This window comes from Dermochelys coriacea, chromosome 17 (genome assembly GCF_009764565.3).
Source record: "Dermochelys coriacea isolate rDerCor1 chromosome 17, rDerCor1.pri.v4, whole genome shotgun sequence".
Lineage (NCBI taxonomy): Eukaryota > Metazoa > Chordata > Testudines > Dermochelyidae > Dermochelys > Dermochelys coriacea.
The window spans coordinates 1,588,107-1,606,718 of NC_050084.1; the positions used below are offsets into that span (position 1 = coordinate 1,588,107).

Here is an 18,612-nt window from a genome sequence, read left to right on the forward strand (position 1 = left end):
AGGGACAGGTAGAAAACATCTATAATGTACCTGGCCAGCTGTGCGCTGCTGCCCAAGGGGTGAGATTCCTGCAGTAATCAGCTCACACCCCAAGCAGGGCTCCGAGGCAGTTTACTGGGTCCTCTGCCCACACATGCCCAGGGAGGCTGCCCTACCTAAGGGCCAATGGGGCTAGCAGGACCAGGTCTAGGATAGAGCCACTACTGCTGTAAGTTAAGGGGTGGCTCAAGCAGTCTCTAAGTGCCGACACGGGGAACAAATATTTGATATTGGCCTATTAAGCCGAGCAGAGACGGGTCTAGCAGGATCCAACGCTGGAAGCTGACACCAGATAAATTGGGACTGGAAATAAAGTGTCAATTTTTAATGATGAGAGTAATTAATCATGGGAACAACTTACCAAGGATCATGGGGGATTCTCCAGCCCTGGCAATTTTTAAATCAAGACTGGCTGTTTTTTTCTAACAGCTCTGCCCTAGGAATCTCTGGCCCCTGCTATACCAGTGGTCAGACTAGATTATCACAATCTAGGAATCCATGGCCCCACTCCCCCTTTGCTGTTAACCCTTCCCTTCCAGAGTGTTGTCACTTGTGCATGGCACTGTCCTGTGACACAAGGACGTGCAGCAGTCACCCAGCTGACAACCGGCTGGACAGTTTGCCTGGGTCTCTGGATGGGATTTATAGGGTGTCTGTTAATGCATGCTGATGGATCGGCCCCAATCGGAGCCTGTGGGAGCCTAGCCCATGGCGTGGCATTTCCATTTGCTCTGCTAAGAATAGGGTGATTGCCCCAGCCCCAGTCTCTCTGCCGTGAATTCCTTTCCTTTGTGTGCAGCTGCCCCACACCCTTGCTGGGTCTGGGCCAACTTCAGGCTCCTCTGGCCCTGCAGGGCAATGCTGGTGTCTGCCATTGTCCAGAGGTATCCCAGGAATGCAATGAAAAGAGAAGCCCGCTCCTGGGAAAGCAGCCAGAGCCACATCCCTCTGTGACAACAAACAGGCCGAGCCGAGCCTCGGGGCAGGGACTGGCTTGAGCAGTGGGTGTATCAACACAGGCAATGCCCCAAGCTGCCCTCCCAGTGCCCCAGAGAGGGGCATCCTCTGGCACTGCTACCGCCCACCCTCCCCCCAGCCTTGGTGCTAGGGCCAGCTGGTGTGAGCCTGAGGCAGCCAGGTACGGGGAGGCAAACAGCTCTTAGTCCCCAGCTGTGGTCCTGGCATGCTGAGCGCAGACTCCTGCGGCTGATTGTGGGTGGCGCAATGTTTATCTCAAACCCACGTGGCTCAGAACCAGACTCTCTTGTCAGGGCAGCCCAGCCCCACAGCCAGCTCCTTTGGGTTCAGGCCAGGCTGTGGGGCCAGCTCCTTTGGGATGTAACGCTGCCCTTTCTGCCCTGCCCTGCTGTGTCTCTTGCCCTGCTATCAGCCTGGCACTCATGCTCTGCTTTGAATCTCTGCCCAGGGCCCTCCACATTTGCCCCTGCTCCCCTGAGCTGCTGGGGGAGGTCTGTTCATTTGCTCTCTCTGTTTGCAAAGGCTCAAGGGCTCTGCAGCCAGTTACAGATTAACTCCCTTCGTCCTCTGGAGTGAGTGTGGGGCTAGGGAGGGGATCCCCTGGGATCCAATGGAGTGAGTGTGGGGCTGGGGAGGGGATCCCCTGGGATCCAAGCGGCAGATTCTCAGAGTGGCAAAGGTTAGGGAGTCCTGGCTTCCCAGTCGGAGTAACCATTCTGTGTGGTGGATGGGGCAGGCTGGGCTAATCCATTATCTCTCTGTGGCCTCTCAGGAGGAGACCCCCCCCCCCCACATACCTGCTGGGGTTTTTTGACTCCCAGATGCCATACCTCAAGGCTGGGGCTCCTGAGTGTGTTGTGCGGGGAAGAGACCTGCCTTCTCCCACTCCCGCTGCTGCTCACGGGCCCTGGCTTGGGCTCTGCAGCACTCGGGACCAAGGCCGTGCTACCAACGTGGGGCTTAGAGAGGGAGGCATGAACTGTTCCTGATGAATTAACCACAACCCCACCTTTCCTTCGCTGCCTGTTAATCCCCCTCTGGCAGGTTCCCCGCTGGGACTGCTGGACGGGATGCTGTCTGCACAGCAGAGCTCTCGCCAGCTGACTGATTGCCCCCTGCCAGCCCAGGGGAGTGTAACGCACAGTCTGTCTGCCCCGTGACTCTCTGCCTCAGTGGGAGGGGAATCTCCCTTGGCTGGGTCGGCCCTGCCAGCAGCCGGCTGGGCATGTCCATGCACGGTGGCACGGAGAGGAAGAGCCAGGTAACAGAGTCTGGCCCTCAGAGCTGGAGGTGAAGTGCTTTAACAACAGGAATTGGGAGACAAAGGGCTGTTCGCAGGCCGTGGTGCCCCAGCGGCCTGCCAGAGCTGTCCTGTGCAGCCTGTCTCAGCGGGCTGCCTCCTGGACCTGCCAAATCATCCAGACTGAGGGGCCTGAGTCTTGGCCTGTTGGTGCCATTGGCAGGAGCAGGCCTGACAAACCGCCCGCTCTGGCTAACCTCCCAGTTGGGGGCCTGCAGGCCCTGCCCTGCTCAGGAAGGTAAGTGGGGTAGCTCCCTCTAACATGGCCAGAGCCCTGGCGTCTGCCAGGAATAGTTACTGCTCCTTTGGCTCCATTGCTACAGCCACTGCTGTGTCCTTCCTCCAGCAAACACCCACGCATGTGGTCAGCCTCCCTTAGCCTCACGCAGGTTTCCCACTCTTACAGCTGGGCTCACTCGGGCATTGGGAGGCAAAGTGACTGGCCCAAGGCACACTGCAACTTCGTAGAGGGGTCAGGGCTAGTACCAGGAGCCCAGGGTCCCAGTGTCTCACACTAGCCATTAAATCAGCATTGTGTCCACCCCTGTGCTGCTCTGGGACAGGCCAGGACCTCTCCTGCAAGCCCAGCCATGGTGTGCAGCTGCCCTACAGGTTCTGGATTCAGCTACCTACTGGGCCAAGCCAAGCACCAGGCCCAGGCCAGAGAGGGGGAGTTTGCCTGTCATGGCCCCATCCCTTGAGTGCCATCTGTAGCTGGCATTTTCTGCCCGCTAGGCCTGGCCCTGTCTGGGCAGGATTGTCTTTCTCAGAGGATTCAGAGTAGCAGCCGTGTTAGTCTGTATTCACAAAAAGAAAAGGAGTACTTGTGGCACCTTAGAGACTAACAAATTTATTAGAGCATAAGCTTTCGTGAGCTACATCGGATGCATCCGATGAAGTGAGCTGTAGCTCACGAAAGCTTATGCTCTAATAAATTTGTTAGTCTCTAAGGTGCCACAAGTACTCCTTTTCTTTTTTCTCAGAGGAGACGCAGGTAGAGCCCAGACTGTTGGGACAAGGCGGCAGGCTGGCGTTTACACGGCTGCCTTTGTCTGTTGAACAAAGACCCCCTCACCCAGCCGTCAGCCACTCCTTCCCTGACAACAGCTAATCACCCCAGAGGCACATGGCAATTAACTGAGATTAAAGGGACCTCGCAATTTACAGCCCTGTCTGCATTCAGAGGCTGGCTGAGCCCAATAAAGAGCCATTTAATTAGTGAGGAAGGTGGGGCAAGGGTGAGTGGGTGTGATGGCCAAAGAATTGGAGCTGTCACCCTGTGCTGAGCAGCCCTGCCCTGGAGGGAGAGCAGACAGGAATTCACGGGAAATTACAGATCCAGGGGCCGCCTCCGCACTGGCCAAGTCACTGGCAGGACGGCTCCAGCCCAGGCCTCTCCCACAGGGGCTGGCTGGCAGTCTTGGAGCAGGAGCTCTGACTGCCTTACTGTGTTCTGAACGCTCACTAGGGTCCAGGGTCGTGGGCAGGGTGTCACTGATGGAGCACAAAGGCCTTTCTGGGCCTAGGTTGGGGTGGCAGCCAGTGTGCTGTAAAGTGACCCCACGGGGGGGGGGCAGTTCCAGGGCCCCAGTGAGTGGGGAGCTCAGTGCCAGGACCTGAGACCCAGGTAGCTTGAGGGGGGAGCTCAGCACCAGGCCTCAGTGATGCAGAGAGGGTGAGGGAGAGCCCAGCCCCAGGGTGGGCTGGGAAAGGTTAGGGCATTGCCCACAATGGTACCCAGGCTCAGCAGCCCTGCACCTGGTGATGAGCTCTGCTGCAAGCAAGCAGAGGGAGCATGCAGGGGCCTGCGGTGTGGAGCATGCCTGGCTGGTTCCCTGCTCTTCGCTACAAAAGTCAGTTCCTAGAGAGAAGAGGTTGTGAGCTGCCAGAGGCACTTCCAGTTTAAGGCCATGTCTCCATCAACCTTAACCTAGCAGGGGGACATGGATACAGCACGACAGGGCCTCTGTAACTGGGCTATGCCCTGGGGCATCAGGACCCATCTGCATGGAAGCTTGGATATGGTTGCACACCGTCCCAACTCGACTGCAGTGCAGTTGGGGAGAACAAGTGCTGCGGGCGACTGGCAGCTCAGTGCAGCAGGTGGGCTGGCTCGGCTCAGGAGTGCCAGGGCAGCACGTAGACAGTTCCCTGTAACCTCAGCTTCCTGATTCAGCGTTTTGTCAGTGTCAAGACAGAGCTCACGATTGGGTTAGGGTGGGGCCGAGTTGTTTGAGGTCTCAGATGAGTCAGGCACCCCCCTGGAAAAGGGCTGGCCTGGGGCAGATGGCAGCTTTGCTGGGCTGAGGGATTGTGCCACTCACTGATCTCACTTGGCCTCCGCAGGAATGTTAAATCGCTGAAGACCCCAATGGGCTCATAACCCCCAGGGGGCCTTGGTGGTGCTGCTGCCAACCTCAGCCCCGCTAAACCAGAAGTCAGATCCAATAACTCAGGAGAATGTAAAAGTATTGAGGGTGGGGCTCTCTGGGTTCCCCTTGTGTTTGCTGAGGCGTTAGATCAGGCTCAGGGCACGTGCTCAGGCTCCTCTGCAACCAGGACAGCTCGAAGCTTACTCAAACAAAACACCCAACCTCTATGGGCAAGATTCTAACTAATCCCCCGACTCCAAGGGCTGGGGCTCTAACAACACCCCAAAAACCACAAGACTTGCCAGCCAATCCCCAGAGCTGGCAGTGCCCACTGGCCAGGACTGGAGTGCCCGGAAACAAGCTGGCGAAGGGCAGAAGCCCAGCACTGTGGAGTGTTGGCTGTTTTGTGATTTTAAAGCCAATCTCATGAGTTTGGGGGCCTGACTTGTGACTTTTGAACTTTTGGGGTTGGCAGCACCACTGCTGGGGGCATCAATGCCTGAGCCCATCTCCCACTGGCTCATGGGGTGCCTTCCTTTGGTGCTGGGGGCCATGGGGTGCCTTCCTGTGGTGCTGGGGGCTGTGGGGCACCCTCCCTGGTTACTGGGGGCCATGGGGCACCCTCCTGTGGTGCTGGGAGCCATGGGGCGCCCTCCCTGGGTATTGGGGACAATGGGGCACCCTCCTGTGGTGCTGGGGGCCATGGGGCACCCTCCCTGGGTACTGGGGGCTGTGGGGTGCCCTCCCTGGGTACTGGGGGCCATGGGATGCCCTCCTGTGGTGCTGGGGACCATGGGGCACCCTCCTGTGGTGCTGGGGACCATGGGGCGCCTTCCTGTGGTGCTGGGGGCCATGGGACACCCTCCCTGGGTACTGGGGGCCGTGGGGCACCCTCCTGTGGTGTGGGGGCCGTGGGGCACCTTCCTGTGGTGCTGGGGGCCATGGGGCACCCACCTGGAGTACTGGGGGCCATGGGGCGCCTTCCTGTGGTGCTGGGAGCCGTGGGGTGCCCTCCCTGGGTACTGGGGGACGTAGGGCGCCTTCCAGGGGTATCTCTAGTAGCCTGGGCCATTAGCACCCTCGGGGCGGCGCCTGGGCTCCCCACCCCGCTGTTGAGAGCAGCCCTGGCTCTGCCGCTGCCCCCCGCCCCGTGCAGCGACCCTGGGCGAGGGGACCCGAGTGCGGGGAACGCGCCGGGATGTTCCTCCGCGGCCGCCGTAGCGGAGCCCGGAAGTGTCTCCATGGAGCCGGGCCGGGGCCGGGAGGATGGAGAAGTACGAGCGGATCCGGGTGGTGGGGAGAGGAGCTTTCGGGTGAGACCCCCCCGCCGGGACCCGGCACCGCCCCGTCCCGCGAGCTCGGGGGCAGCAGCGATGCCACGTGGCATCTGGGGCCGGGACATCCCGGGCTGAGCCGCGGTACAGGGCGATCGGCAGAGACCCCCCCGCCCGGCGCAGCCAATCAGCGACCGGGAGAAGGAGGGCGCCCGTGGGGCAGATAACGGGCACGGGGGATAGGCTGGGGGCAGATAGCGGAGCACGGGGGGGCAGATAACGGGCACGGGGGATAGGATGGGGGCAGATAGCGGAGCACAGGGGGGCAGATAATGGGCACGGGGGATAGGCTGGGGGGCAGATAGCGGAGCACGGGGGGCAGATAACGGGCACGGGGGATAGGCTGGGGGGCAGATAGCGGAGCATGGGGCGCAGATAACGGGCACGGGGGATAGGCTGGGGGGCAGATAGCGGAGCATGGGGGGCAGATAACGGGCACGGGGGATAGGCTGGGGGGCAGATAGCGGAGCATGGGGGGCAGATAACGGGCACGGGGGATAGGCTGGGGGCAGATAGCGGAGCATGGGGGGCAGATAACGGGCACGGGGGATAGGCTGGGGGGCAGATAGCGGAGCACGGGGGGGCAGATAATGGGCACGGGGGATAGGCTGGGGGCAGATAGCGGAGCACGGGGGGGCAGATAACGGGCACGGGGGATAGGATGGGGGGCAGATAACGGGGCACGGGGGCAGATAACGGGAACGGGGGATAGGCTGGGGGGCAGATAGCGGGGCACAGGGGCAGATAATGGGCACGGGGGATAGGCTGGGGGGCAGATAGCGGAGCACGGGGGCAGATAACGGGCACGGGGGATAGGCTGGGGGCAGATAGCGGAGCACAGGGGGGCAGATAATGGGCACGGGGGATAGGCTGGGGGGCAGATAGCGGAGCACGGGGGGCAGATAACGGGCACGGGGGATAGGCTGGGGGGCAGATAGCGGAGCATGGGGCGCAGATAACGGGCACGGGGGATAGGCTGGGGGGCAGATAGCGGAGCATGGGGGGCAGATAACGGGCACGGGGGATAGGCTGGGGGGCAGATAGCGGAGCATGGGGGGCAGATAACGGGCACGGGGGATAGGCTGGGGGGCAGATAGCGGAGCATGGGGGGCAGATAACGGGCACGGGGATGGCTGGGGGCAGATAGCGGAGCATGGGGTGCAGATAACGGGCTACGGGATAGGCTGGTGGCAGATAGCGGAGCACGGGGGGGCAGATAATGGGGCACGGGGGATAGGCTGGGGGCAGATAGCGGAGCACGGGGGGGCAGATAACGGGCACGGGGGATAGGATGGGGGGCAGATAGCGGGGCACGGGGCAGATAACGGGAACGGGGGATAGGCTGGGGGGCAGATAGCGGGGCACAGGGGCAGATAATGGGCACGGGGGATAGGCTGGGGGGCAGATAGCGGAGCACGGGGGCAGATAACGGGCACGGGGGATAGGCTGGGGGCAGATAGCGGAGCACAGGGGGGCAGATAATGGGCAACGGGGGATAGGCTGGGGGGCAGATAGCGGAGCACGGGGGGCAGATAACGGGCACGGGGGATAGGCTGGGGGGCAGATAGCGGAGCATGGGGCGCAGATAACGGGCACGGGGGATAGGCTGGGGGCAGATAGCGGAGCATGGGGGGCAGATAACGGGCACGGGGGATAGGCTGGGGGGCAGATAGCGGAGCATGGGGGGCAGATAACGGGCACGGGGGATAGGCTGGGGGGCAGATAGCGGAGCATGGGGGGCAGATAACGGGCACGGGGGATAGGCTGGGGGCAGATAGCGGAGCACGGGGGGGCAGATAATGGGCACGGGGGATAGGCTGGGGGGCAGATAGCGGAGCACGGGGGGGCAGATAACGGGCACGGGGGATAGGATGGGGGGCAGATAGCGGGGCACGGGGGCAGATAACGGGAACGGGGGATAGGCTGGGGGGCAGATAGCGGGGCACAGGGGCAGATAATGGCACGGGGGATAGGCTGGGGGGCAGATAGCGGAGCACCGGGGCAGATAACGGGCACGGGGGATAGGCTGGGGGGAGATAGCGGGGCACAGGGGCAGATAATGGGCACAGGGGATAGGCTGGGGGCAGATAACGGAGCACGGGGGGCAGATAATGGGGCACGGGGGATAGGCTGGGGGCAGATAGCGGAGCACAGGGGGGCAGATAACGGGCACGGGGGATAGGCTGGGGGGCAGATAGCGGAGCACGGGGGGGGCAGATAACGGGCACGGGGGATAGGCTGGGGGGCAGATAGCGGAGCACAGGGGGGCAGATAACGGGCACGGGGGATAGGCTGGGGGGCAGATAGCGGAGCACGGGGGATAGGCTGGGGGGCAGAGAGCGGAGCACAGGGGCAGATAATGGGCACGGGGGATAGGCTGGGGGGCAGATAGCGGGACACGGGGGCAGATAACGGGCACGGGGGATAGGATGGGGGCAGATAGCGGAGCACGGGGGGCAGATAATGGGGCACGGGGGATAGGCTGGGGGCAGATAGCGGAGCACAGGGGGGCAGATAATGGGCACGGGGGATAGGCTGGGGGCAGATAGCGGAGCACGGGGCGCAGATAACGGGCACGGGGGATAGGCTGGGGGGCAGATAGCGGAGCATGGGGGGCAGATAACGGGCACGGGGGATAGGCTGGGGGGCAGATAGCGGAGCACGGGGGGCAGATAACGGGCACGGGGGATAGGCTGGGGGCAGATAGCGGAGCACGGGGGGCAGATAACGGGCACGGGGGATAGGATGGGGGCAGATAGCGGAGCACAGGGGATAGGCTGGGGGGCAGATAGCGGAGCACGGGGGGGCAGATAACGGGCACGGGGATAGGATGGGGGCAGATAGCGGAGCACAGGGGGGCAGATAATGGGCACGGGGGATAGGCTGGGGGCAGATAGCGGAGCACGGGGGGCAGATAACGGGCACGGGGGATAGGCTGGGGGCAGATAGCGGAGCATGGGGCGCAGATAACGGGCACGGGGGATAGGATGGGGGCAGATAGCGGAGCATGGGGGGGCAGATAATGGGCACGGGGGATAGGATGGGGGCAGATAGCGGAGCACGGGGCGCAGATAACGGGCACGGGGGATAGGCTGGGGGGCAGATAGCGGAGCATGGGGGGCAGATAACGGGCACGGGGGATAGGCTGGGGGGCAGATAGCGGAGCATGGGGGGCAGATAACGGGCACGGGGGATAGGCTGGGGGGCAGATAGCGGAGCATGGGGGGCAGATAACGGGCACGGGGGATAGGCTGTGGGCAGATAGCGGAGCACGGGGCGCAGATAACGGGCACGGGGGATAGGCTTGGGGGCAGATGGCGGAGCACGGGGGGGCAGATAATGGGCACGGGGGATAGGCTGGGGGCAGATAGCGGAGCACAGGGGGGCAGATAATGGGCACGGGGGATAGGCTGGGGGGCAGATAGCGGAGCACGGGGGGGCAGATAACGGGCACGGGGGATAGGATGGGGGGCAGATAGCGGGGCACGGGGGCAGATAACGGGAACGGGGGATAGGCTGGGGGGCAGATAGCGGGGCACGGGGGGCAGATAATGGGCACGGGGGATAGGCTGGGGGGCAGATAGCGGAGCACGGGGGCAGATAACGGGCACGGGGGATAGGCTGGGGGGAGATAGCGGGGCACAGGGGCAGATAATGGGCACAGGGGATAGGCTGGGGGCAGATAACGGAGCACGGGGGGCAGATAATGGGGCACGGGGGATAGGCTGGGGGCAGATAGCGGAGCACAGGGGGGCAGATAACGGGCACGGGGGATAGGCTGGGGGGCAGATAGCGGAGCACGGGGGGGCAGATAACGGGCACGGGGGATAGGCTGGGGGGCAGATAGCGGAGCACAGGGGGGCAGATAACGGGCACGGGGGATAGGCTGGGGGGCAGATAGCGGAGCACGGGGGATAGGCTGGGGGGGCAGAGAGCGGAGCACAGGGGCAGATAATGGGCACGGGGGATAGGCTGGGGGGCAGATAGCGGGACACGGGGGCAGATAACGGGCACGGGGGATAGGATGGGGGCAGATAGCGGAGCACGGGGGGCAGATAATGGGGCACGGGGGATAGGCTGGGGGCAGATAGCGGAGCACAGGGGGGCAGATAATGGGCACGGGGGATAGGCTGGGGGCAGATAGCGGAGCACGGGGCGCAGATAACGGGCACGGGGGATAGGCTGGGGGGCAGATAGCGGAGCATGGGGGGCAGATAACGGGCACGGGGGATAGGCTGGGGGGCAGATAGCGGAGCACGGGGGGCAGATAACGGGCACGGGGGATAGGCTGGGGGGCAGATAGCGGAGCATGGGGCGCAGATAACGGGCACGGGGGATAGGATGGGGGCAGATAGCGGAGCACAGGGGGGCAGATAATGGGCACGGGGGATAGGCTGGGGGCAGATAGCGGAGCATGGGGCGCAGATAACGGGCACGGGGGATAGGATGGGGGCAGATAGCGGAGCACGGGGCGCAGATAACGGGCACGGGGGATAGGCTGGGGGGCAGATAGCGGAGCATGGGGGGCAGATAACGGGCACGGGGGGATAGGCTGGGGGGCAGATAGCGGAGCATGGGGGGCAGATAACGGGCACGGGGGATAGGCTGGGGGGCAGATAGCGGAGCATGGGGGGCAGATAACGGGCACGGGGGATAGGCTGGGGGCAGATAGCGGAGCACGGGGCGCAGATAACGGGCACGGGGGATAGGCTGGGGGCAGATGGCGGAGCACGGGGGGGCAGATAATGGGCACGGGGGATAGGCTGGGGGCAGATAGCGGAGCACAGGGGGTCAGATAATGGGCACGGGGGATAGGCTGGGGGGCAGATAGCGGAGCACGGGGGGGCAGATAACGGGCACGGGGGATAGGATGGGGGGCAGATAGCGGGGCACGGGGGCAGATAACGGGAACGGGGGATAGGCTGGGGGGCAGATAGCGGGGCACAGGGGCAGATAATGGGCACGGGGGATAGGCTGGGGGGCAGATAGCGGAGCACGGGGGCAGATAACGGGCACGGGGGATAGGCTGGGGGGAGATAGCGGGGCACAGGGGCAGATAATGGGCACGGGATAGGCTGGGGGCAGATAACGGAGCACGGGGGGGCAGATAATGGGGCACGGGGGATAGGCTGGGGGCAGATAGCGGAGCACAGGGGGGCAGATAACGGGCACGGGGGATAGGCTGGGGGGCAGATAGCGGAGCACGGGGGGGCAGATAACGAGCACGGGGGATAGGCTGGGGGGCAGATAGCGGAGCACAGGGGGGCAGATAACGGGCACGGGGGATAGGCTGGGGGGCAGATAGCGGAGCACGGGGGATAGGCTGGGGGCAGAGAGCGGAGCACAGGGGCAGATAATGGGCACGGGGGATAGGCTGGGGGCAGATAGCGGGACACGGGGGCAGATAACGGGCACGGGGGATAGGATGGGGGCAGATAGCGGAGCACGGGGGGCAGATAATGGGGCACGGGGGATAGGCTGGGGGCAGATAGCGGAGCACGGGGGGCAGATAACGGGCACGGGGGATAGGCTGGGGGGCAGATAGCGGAGCACGGGGGGCAGATAAGGGGGTACGGGGGATAGGCTGGGGGCAGATAGCGGAGCACGGGGGCAGATAACGGGGTACGGGGGATAGGCTGGGGGGCAGATAGCGGAGCACAGGGGGATAGGCTGGGGGGCAGATAGCGGGGCACAGGGGGCAGATAACGGGCACGGGGGATAGGATGGGGGCAGATAGCGGAGCACGGGGGGCAGATAATGGGGCACGGGGGATAGGCTGGGGGCAGATAGCGGAGCATGGGGGCAGATAATGGGGCACGGGGGATAGGCTGGGGGGCAGATAGCAGAGCACGGGGGGCAGATAATGGGGCACGGGCGATAGGATGGGGGCAGATAGCGGAGCACGGGGGCAGATAACGGGCACGGGAATAGGCTGGGGGGAGATAGCGGGGCACAGGGGCAGATAATGGGCACGGGGGATAGGCTGGGGGGCAGATAGCGGAGCACGGGGGCAGATAATGGGTACGGGGGATAGGCTGGGGGCAGATAGCGGAGCACGGGGGCAGATAACGGGCACGGGGGATAGGCTGGGGGGAGATAGCGGGGCACAGGGGCAGATAATGGGCACAGGGGATAGGCTGGGGGCAGATAGCGGAGCACGGGGGCAGATAATGGGGCACGGGGGATAGGCTGGGGGCAGATAGCGGAGCACAGGGGGGCAGATAACGGGCACGGGGGATAGGCTGGGGGGCAGATAGCGGAGCACAGGGGGGCAGATAACGGGCACGGGGGATAGGCTGGGGGGCAGATAGCGGAGCACGGGGGGGCAGATAACGGGCACGGGGGATAGGCTGGGGGGCAGATAGCGGAGCACAGGGGCAGATAATGGGCACGGGGGATAGGCTGGGGGCAGATAGCGGGGCACGGGGGCAGATAACGGGCACGGGGGATAGGATGGGGGCAGATAGCGGAGCACGGGGGGCAGATAATGGGGCACGGGGGATAGGCTGGGGCAGATAGCGGAGCATGGGGGCAGATAACGGGCACGGGGGATAGGCTGGGGGCAGATAGCGGAGCACGGGGGCAGATAATGGGCACGGGGGATAGGCTGGGGGCAGATAGCGGAACACGGGGGCAGATAACGGGCACGGGGGATAGGATGGGGCAGATAGCGGAGCACGGGGGGGCAGATAACGGGCACGGGGGATAGGCTGGGGGCAGATAGCGGGGCACAGGGGCTGATAACTGGCACGGGGGATAGGCTGGGGGCAGATAGCGGAGCACGGGGGGCAGATAACGGGCACGGGGGATAGGCTGGGGGGCAGATGGTGGAGCACGGGGGGCAGATAACGGGCACAGGGGATAGGCTGGGGGCAGATAGCGGAGCACGGGGGCAGATAATGGGCACGGGGATAGGCTGGGGGCAGATAGTGGAGCACGGGGGCAGATAACGGGTACGGGGGATAGGATGGGGCAGATAGCGGAGCACGGGGGGGGCAGATAACGGGCACGGGGGATAGGCTGGGGGCAGATAGCGGAGCACGGGGGCAGATAATGGGCACGGGGGATAGTCTGGGGGCTGATAGCGGAGCATGGGGGCAGATAACGGGCACGGGGGATAGGCTGGGGGCAGATAGTGGAGCATGGGGGCAGATAATGGGCACGGGGGATAGGATGGGGGCAGATAGCGGAGCACGGGGGGCAGATATCGGGCACGGGGGATAGGCTGCGGGCAGATAGCGGAGCATGGTGGCAGATAACGGGCACCGGGGATAGTCTGGGGGGCAGATAGCGGAGCACGGGGCGCAGATAACGGGCACGGGGGATAGGCTGGGGGCAGATAGCGGAGCACAGGGGGCAGATAACGGGCACGGGGTATAGGCTGGGGTGCAGATAGCGGAGCACGGGGGGCAGATAACGGGCACGGGGGATAGGCTGGGGGCAGGTAGCGGAGCATGGGGGCCTATAATGGGCACGGGGTATAGGATGGGGGCAGATAGCGGAATACGGGGGGCAGGTAATGGGCACGGGGGATAGGCTGGGGGCAGATAGCGGAGCACGGGGGCAGATAACGGGCACGGGGTATAGTCTTGGGGGCAGATAGCGGAGCACGGGGCGCAGATAACGGGCACGGGGGATAGGCTGGGGGCAGATAGCGGAGCACGGGGGGCAGATAACGGGGCACGGGGGATAGGCTGGGGGGCAGATAGCGGAGCATGGGGGGCAGATAACGGGCACGGGGGATAGGCTGGGGGGCAGATAGCGGAGCACGGGGGGCAGATAACGGGCACGGGGGATAGGCTGGGGGGCAGATAGCGGAGCATGGGGCTCAGATAACGGGCACGGGGGATAGGATGGGGGCAGATAGCGGAGCACAGGGGGGCAGATAATGGGCACGGGGGATAGGCTGGGGGCAGATAGCGGAGCACGGGGCGCAGATAACGGGCACGGGGGATAGGATGGGGGCAGATAGCGGAGCACGGGGCGCAGATAACGGGCACGGGGGATAGGCTGGGGGGCAGATAGCGGAGCATGGGGGGCAGATAACGGGCATGGGGATAGGCTGGGGGGCAGATAGCGGAGCATGGGGGGCAGATAACGGGCACGGGGGATAGGCTGGGGGGCAGATAGCGGAGCATGGGGGGCAGATAACGGGCACGGGGGATAGGCTGGGGGCAGATAGCGGAGCACGGGGCGCAGATAACGGGCACGGGGGATAGGCTGGGGGCAGATGGCGGAGCACGGGGGGGGGGCAGATAATGGGCACGGGGGATAGGCTGGGGGGCAGATAGCGGAGCACAGGGGGGCAGATAATGGGGCACGGGGGATAGGCTGGGGGGAGATAGCGGAGCACGGGGGGGCAGATAACGGGCACGGGGGATAGGATGGGGGGCAGATAGCGGGGCACGGGGGCAGATAACGGGAATGGGGGATAGGCTGGGGGGCAGATAGCGGGGCACAGGGGCAGATAATGGGCACGGGGGATAGGCTGGGGGGCAGATAGCGGAGCACGGGGCAGATAACGGGCACGGGGGATAGGCTGGGGGGAGATAGCGGGGCACAGGGGCAGATAATGGGCACAGGGGATAGGCTGGGGGCAGATAACGGAGCACGGGGGGCAGATAATGGGGCACGGGGGATAGGCTGGGGGCAGATAGCGGAGCACAGGGGGGCAGATAACGGGCACGGGGGATAGGCTGGGGGGCAGATAGCGGAGCACTGGGGGGCAGAATACGGGCACGGGGGATAGGCTGGGGGCAGATAGCGGAGCACAGGGGGGCAGATAACGGGCACGGGGGATAGGCTGGGGGGCAGATAGCGGAGCACGGGGGATAGGCTGGGGGGGCAGAGAGCGGAGCACAGGGGCAGATAATGGGCACGGGGGATAGGCTGGGGGGCAGATAGCGGAGCACAGGGGGGCAGATAACGGGCACGGGGGATAGGATGGGGGCAGATAGCGGAGCACGGGGGCAGATAATGGGGCACGGGGGATAGGCTGGGGGCAGATAGCGGAGCACGGGGGGCAGATAACGGGCACGGGGGATAGGCTGGGGGGCAGATAGCGGAGCACGGGGGGCAGATAAGGGGGTACGGGGGATAGGCTGGGGGCAGATAGCGGAGCACGGGGGGCAGATAACGGGGTACGGGGGATAGGCTGGGGGGCAGATAGCGGAGCACAGGGGGGCAGATAACGGGCACGGGGGATAGGCTGGGGGGCAGATAGCGGGGCACAGGGGGCAGATAACGGGCAGGGGGGATAGGATGGGGGCAGATAGCGGAGCACGGGGGGCAGATAATGGGGCACGGGGGATAGGCTGGGGGCAGATAGCGGAGCATGGGGGCAGATAATGGGGCACGGGGGGATAGGCTGGGGGGCAGATAGCAGAGCACGGGGGGCAGATAATGGGGCACGGGCGATAGGCTGGGGGCAGATAGCGGAGCACGGGGGCAGATAACGGGGTACGGGGGATAGGCTGGGGGCAGATAGCGGGGCACAGGGGCAGATAATGGGCACGGGGGATAGGCTGGGGGGCAGATAGCGGAGCACGGGGGCAGATAATGGGTACGGGGGATAGGCTGGGGCAGATAGCGGAGCACGGGGGCAGATAACGGGCACGGGGGATAGGCTGGGGGGAGATAGCGGGGCACAGGGGCAGATAATGGGCACGGGGGGATAGGCTGGGGGGCAGATAGCGGAGCACGGGGCACAGATAACGGGCACGGGGGATAGGATGGGGGCAGATAGCGGAGCACGGGGGGCAGATAATGGGGCACGGGGGATAGGCTGGGGGCAGATAGCGGAGCACAGGGGGGCAGATAACGGGCACGGGGGGATAGGATGGGGGCAGATAGCGGAGCACGGGGGGGGGCAGATAACGGGCACGGGGGCTAGGATGGGGGGCAGATAGCGGGGCACGGGGGCAGATAACGGGCCGGGGGATAGGCTGGGGGGCAGATAGCGGGGCACAGGGGCAGATAATGGGCACGGGGGATAGGCTGGGGGGCAGATAGCGGAGCACGGGGGCAGATAATGGGTACGGGGGATAGGCTGGGGGCAGATAGCGGAGCACGGGGGCAGATAACGGGCACGGGGGCTAGGCTGGGGGGAGATAGCGGGGCACAGGGGCAGATAATGGGCACAGGGGATAGGCTGGGGCAGATAGCGGAGCACGGGGGGCAGATAATGGGGCACGGGGATAGGCTGGGGGCAGATAGCGGAGCACAGGGGGGCAGATAACGGGCACGGGGGATAGGCTGGGGGGCAGATAGCGGAGCACAGGGGGGCAGATAACGGGCACGGGGGATAGGCTGGGGGCAGATAGCGGAGCACGGGGGGGCAGATAACGGGCACGGGGGATAGGCTGGGGGGCAGATAGCGGAGCACAGGGGCAGATAATGGGGCACGGGGGATAGGCTGGGGGGCAGATAGCGGGGCACGGGGGCAGATAACGGGCACGGGGGATAGGATGGGGGCAGATAGCGGAGCACGGGGGGCAGATAAGGGGCCACGGGGGATAGGCTGGGGCAGATAGCGGAGCATGGGGCAGATAACGGGCACGGGGGATAGGCTGGGGGCAGATAGCGGAGCACGGGGGCAGATAATGGGCACGGGGGATAGGCTGGGGGCAGATAGCGGAACACGGGGGCAGATAACGGGCACGGGGGATAGGATGGGGCAGATAGCGGAGCACGGGGGGGCAGATAACGGGCACGGGGGATAGGCTGGGGGCAGATAGCGGGGCACAGGGGCTGATAACTGGCACGGGGGATAGGCTGGGGGCAGATAGCGGAGCACGGGGGGCAGATAACGGGCACGGGGGATAGGCTGGGGGGCAGATGGTGGAGCACGGGGGGCAGATAACGGGCACAGGGGATAGGCTGGGGGCAGATAGCGGAGCACGGGGGCAGATAATGGGCACGGGGGATAGGCTGGGGGCAGATAGTGGAGCACGGGGGCAGATAACGGGTACGGGGGATAGGATGGGGCAGATAGCGGAGCACGGGGGGGCAGATAACGGGCACGGGGGATAGGCTGGGGGCAGATAGCGGAGCACGGGGGCAGATAATGGGCACGGGGGATAGTCTGGGGGGCTGATAGCGGAGCATGGGGGCAGATAACGGGCACGGGGGATAGGCTGGGGGCAGATAGTGGAGCATGGGGGCAGATAATGGGCACGGGGGATAGGATGGGGGCAGATAGCGGAGCACGGGGGGCAGATATCGGGCACGGGGGATAGGCAGCGGGCAGATAGCGGAGCATGGTGGCAGATAACGGGCACTGGGGATAGTCTGGGGGGCAGATAGCGGAGCACGGGCGCAGATAACGGGCACGGGGGATAGGCTGGGGGCAGATAGCGGAGCACAGGGGGCAGATAACGGGCACGGGGTATAGGCTGGGGTGCAGATAGCGGAGCACGGGGGGCAGATAACGGGCACGGGGGATAGGCTGGGGGCAGGTAGCGGAGCATGGGGGCCTATAATGGGCACGGGGTATAGGATGGGGGCAGATAGCGGAATACGGGGGGCAGGTAATGGGCACGGGGGATAGGCTGGGGGCAGATAGCGGAGCACGGGGGCAGATAACGGGCACGGGGGATAGTCTTGGGGGCAGATAGCGGAGCACGGGGCGCAGATAACGGGCACGGGGGATAGGCTGGGGGCAGATAGCGGAGCACGGGGGGCAGATAACGGGGCACGGGGGATAGGCTGGGGGCAGATAGCAGAGCATGGGGGGCAGATAACGGGCACGGGGGATAGGATGGGGGCAGATAGCGGAGCACGGGGGGCAGATAATGGGGCACGGGGGATAGGCTGGGGGCAGATAGCGGAGCACAGGGGGGCAGATAACGGGCACGGGGGATAGGCTGGGGGGCAGATAGCGGAGCACGGGGGGGCAGATAACGGGCACGGGGGATAGGATGGGGGGCAGATAGCGGGGCACGGGGGGCAGATAACGGGCACGGGGGATAGGCTGGGGGGCAGATAGCGGGGCACAGGGGCAGATAATGGGCACGGGGGATAGGCTGGGGGGCAGATAGCGGAGCACGGGGGCAGATAATGGGTACGGGGGATAGGCTGGGGGCAGATAGCGGAGCACGGGGGCAGATAACGGGCACGGGGGATAGGCTGGGGGAGATAGCGGGGCACAGGGGCAGATAATGGGCACAGGGGATAGGCTGGGGGCAGATAGCGGAGCACGGGGGGCAGATAATGGGGCACGGGGGATAGGCTGGGGGCAGATAGCGGAGCACAGGGGGGCAGATAACGGGCACGGGGGATAGGCTGGGGGGCAGATAGCGGAGCACAGGGGGGCAGATAACGGGCACGGGGGGATAGGCTGGGGGGCAGATAGCGGAGCACGGGGGGGCAGATAACGGGCACGGGGGATAGGCTGGGGGGCAGATAGCGGAGCACAGGGGCAGATAATGGGCACGGGGGATAGGCTGGGGGGCAGATAGCGGGGCACGGGGGCAGATAACGGGCACGGGGGATAGGATGGGGGCAGATAGCGGAGCACGGGGGGCAGATAATGGGGCACGGGGGATAGGCTGGGGCAGATAGCGGAGCATGGGGGCAGATAACGGGCACG

At 64.9% G+C, this 18,612-nt stretch overlaps 1 protein-coding gene across 4 annotated transcripts in view; it reads left to right on the forward strand.

The window, feature by feature from the left end:
• Positions 1-5,881: 5,881 nt before the first annotated feature.
• NEK8 (NIMA related kinase 8) overlaps positions 5,882-18,612 on the forward strand; it is a 32,759-nt gene continuing 20,028 nt past the window's right edge. For 3 of the 4 annotated variants that reach the window (XM_038375617.2, XM_043499196.1, XM_043499197.1), the window contains exon 1: positions 5,900-6,002. In XM_038375617.2, coding sequence (XP_038231545.1) covers positions 5,956-6,002 — 47 coding nt within the window. In that variant the 5' untranslated portion in view covers positions 5,900-5,955. Of the gene's footprint in view, positions 6,003-18,612 lie in introns of all 4 variants that reach the window. The other variant, XM_043499195.1, reaches the window with a different exon arrangement.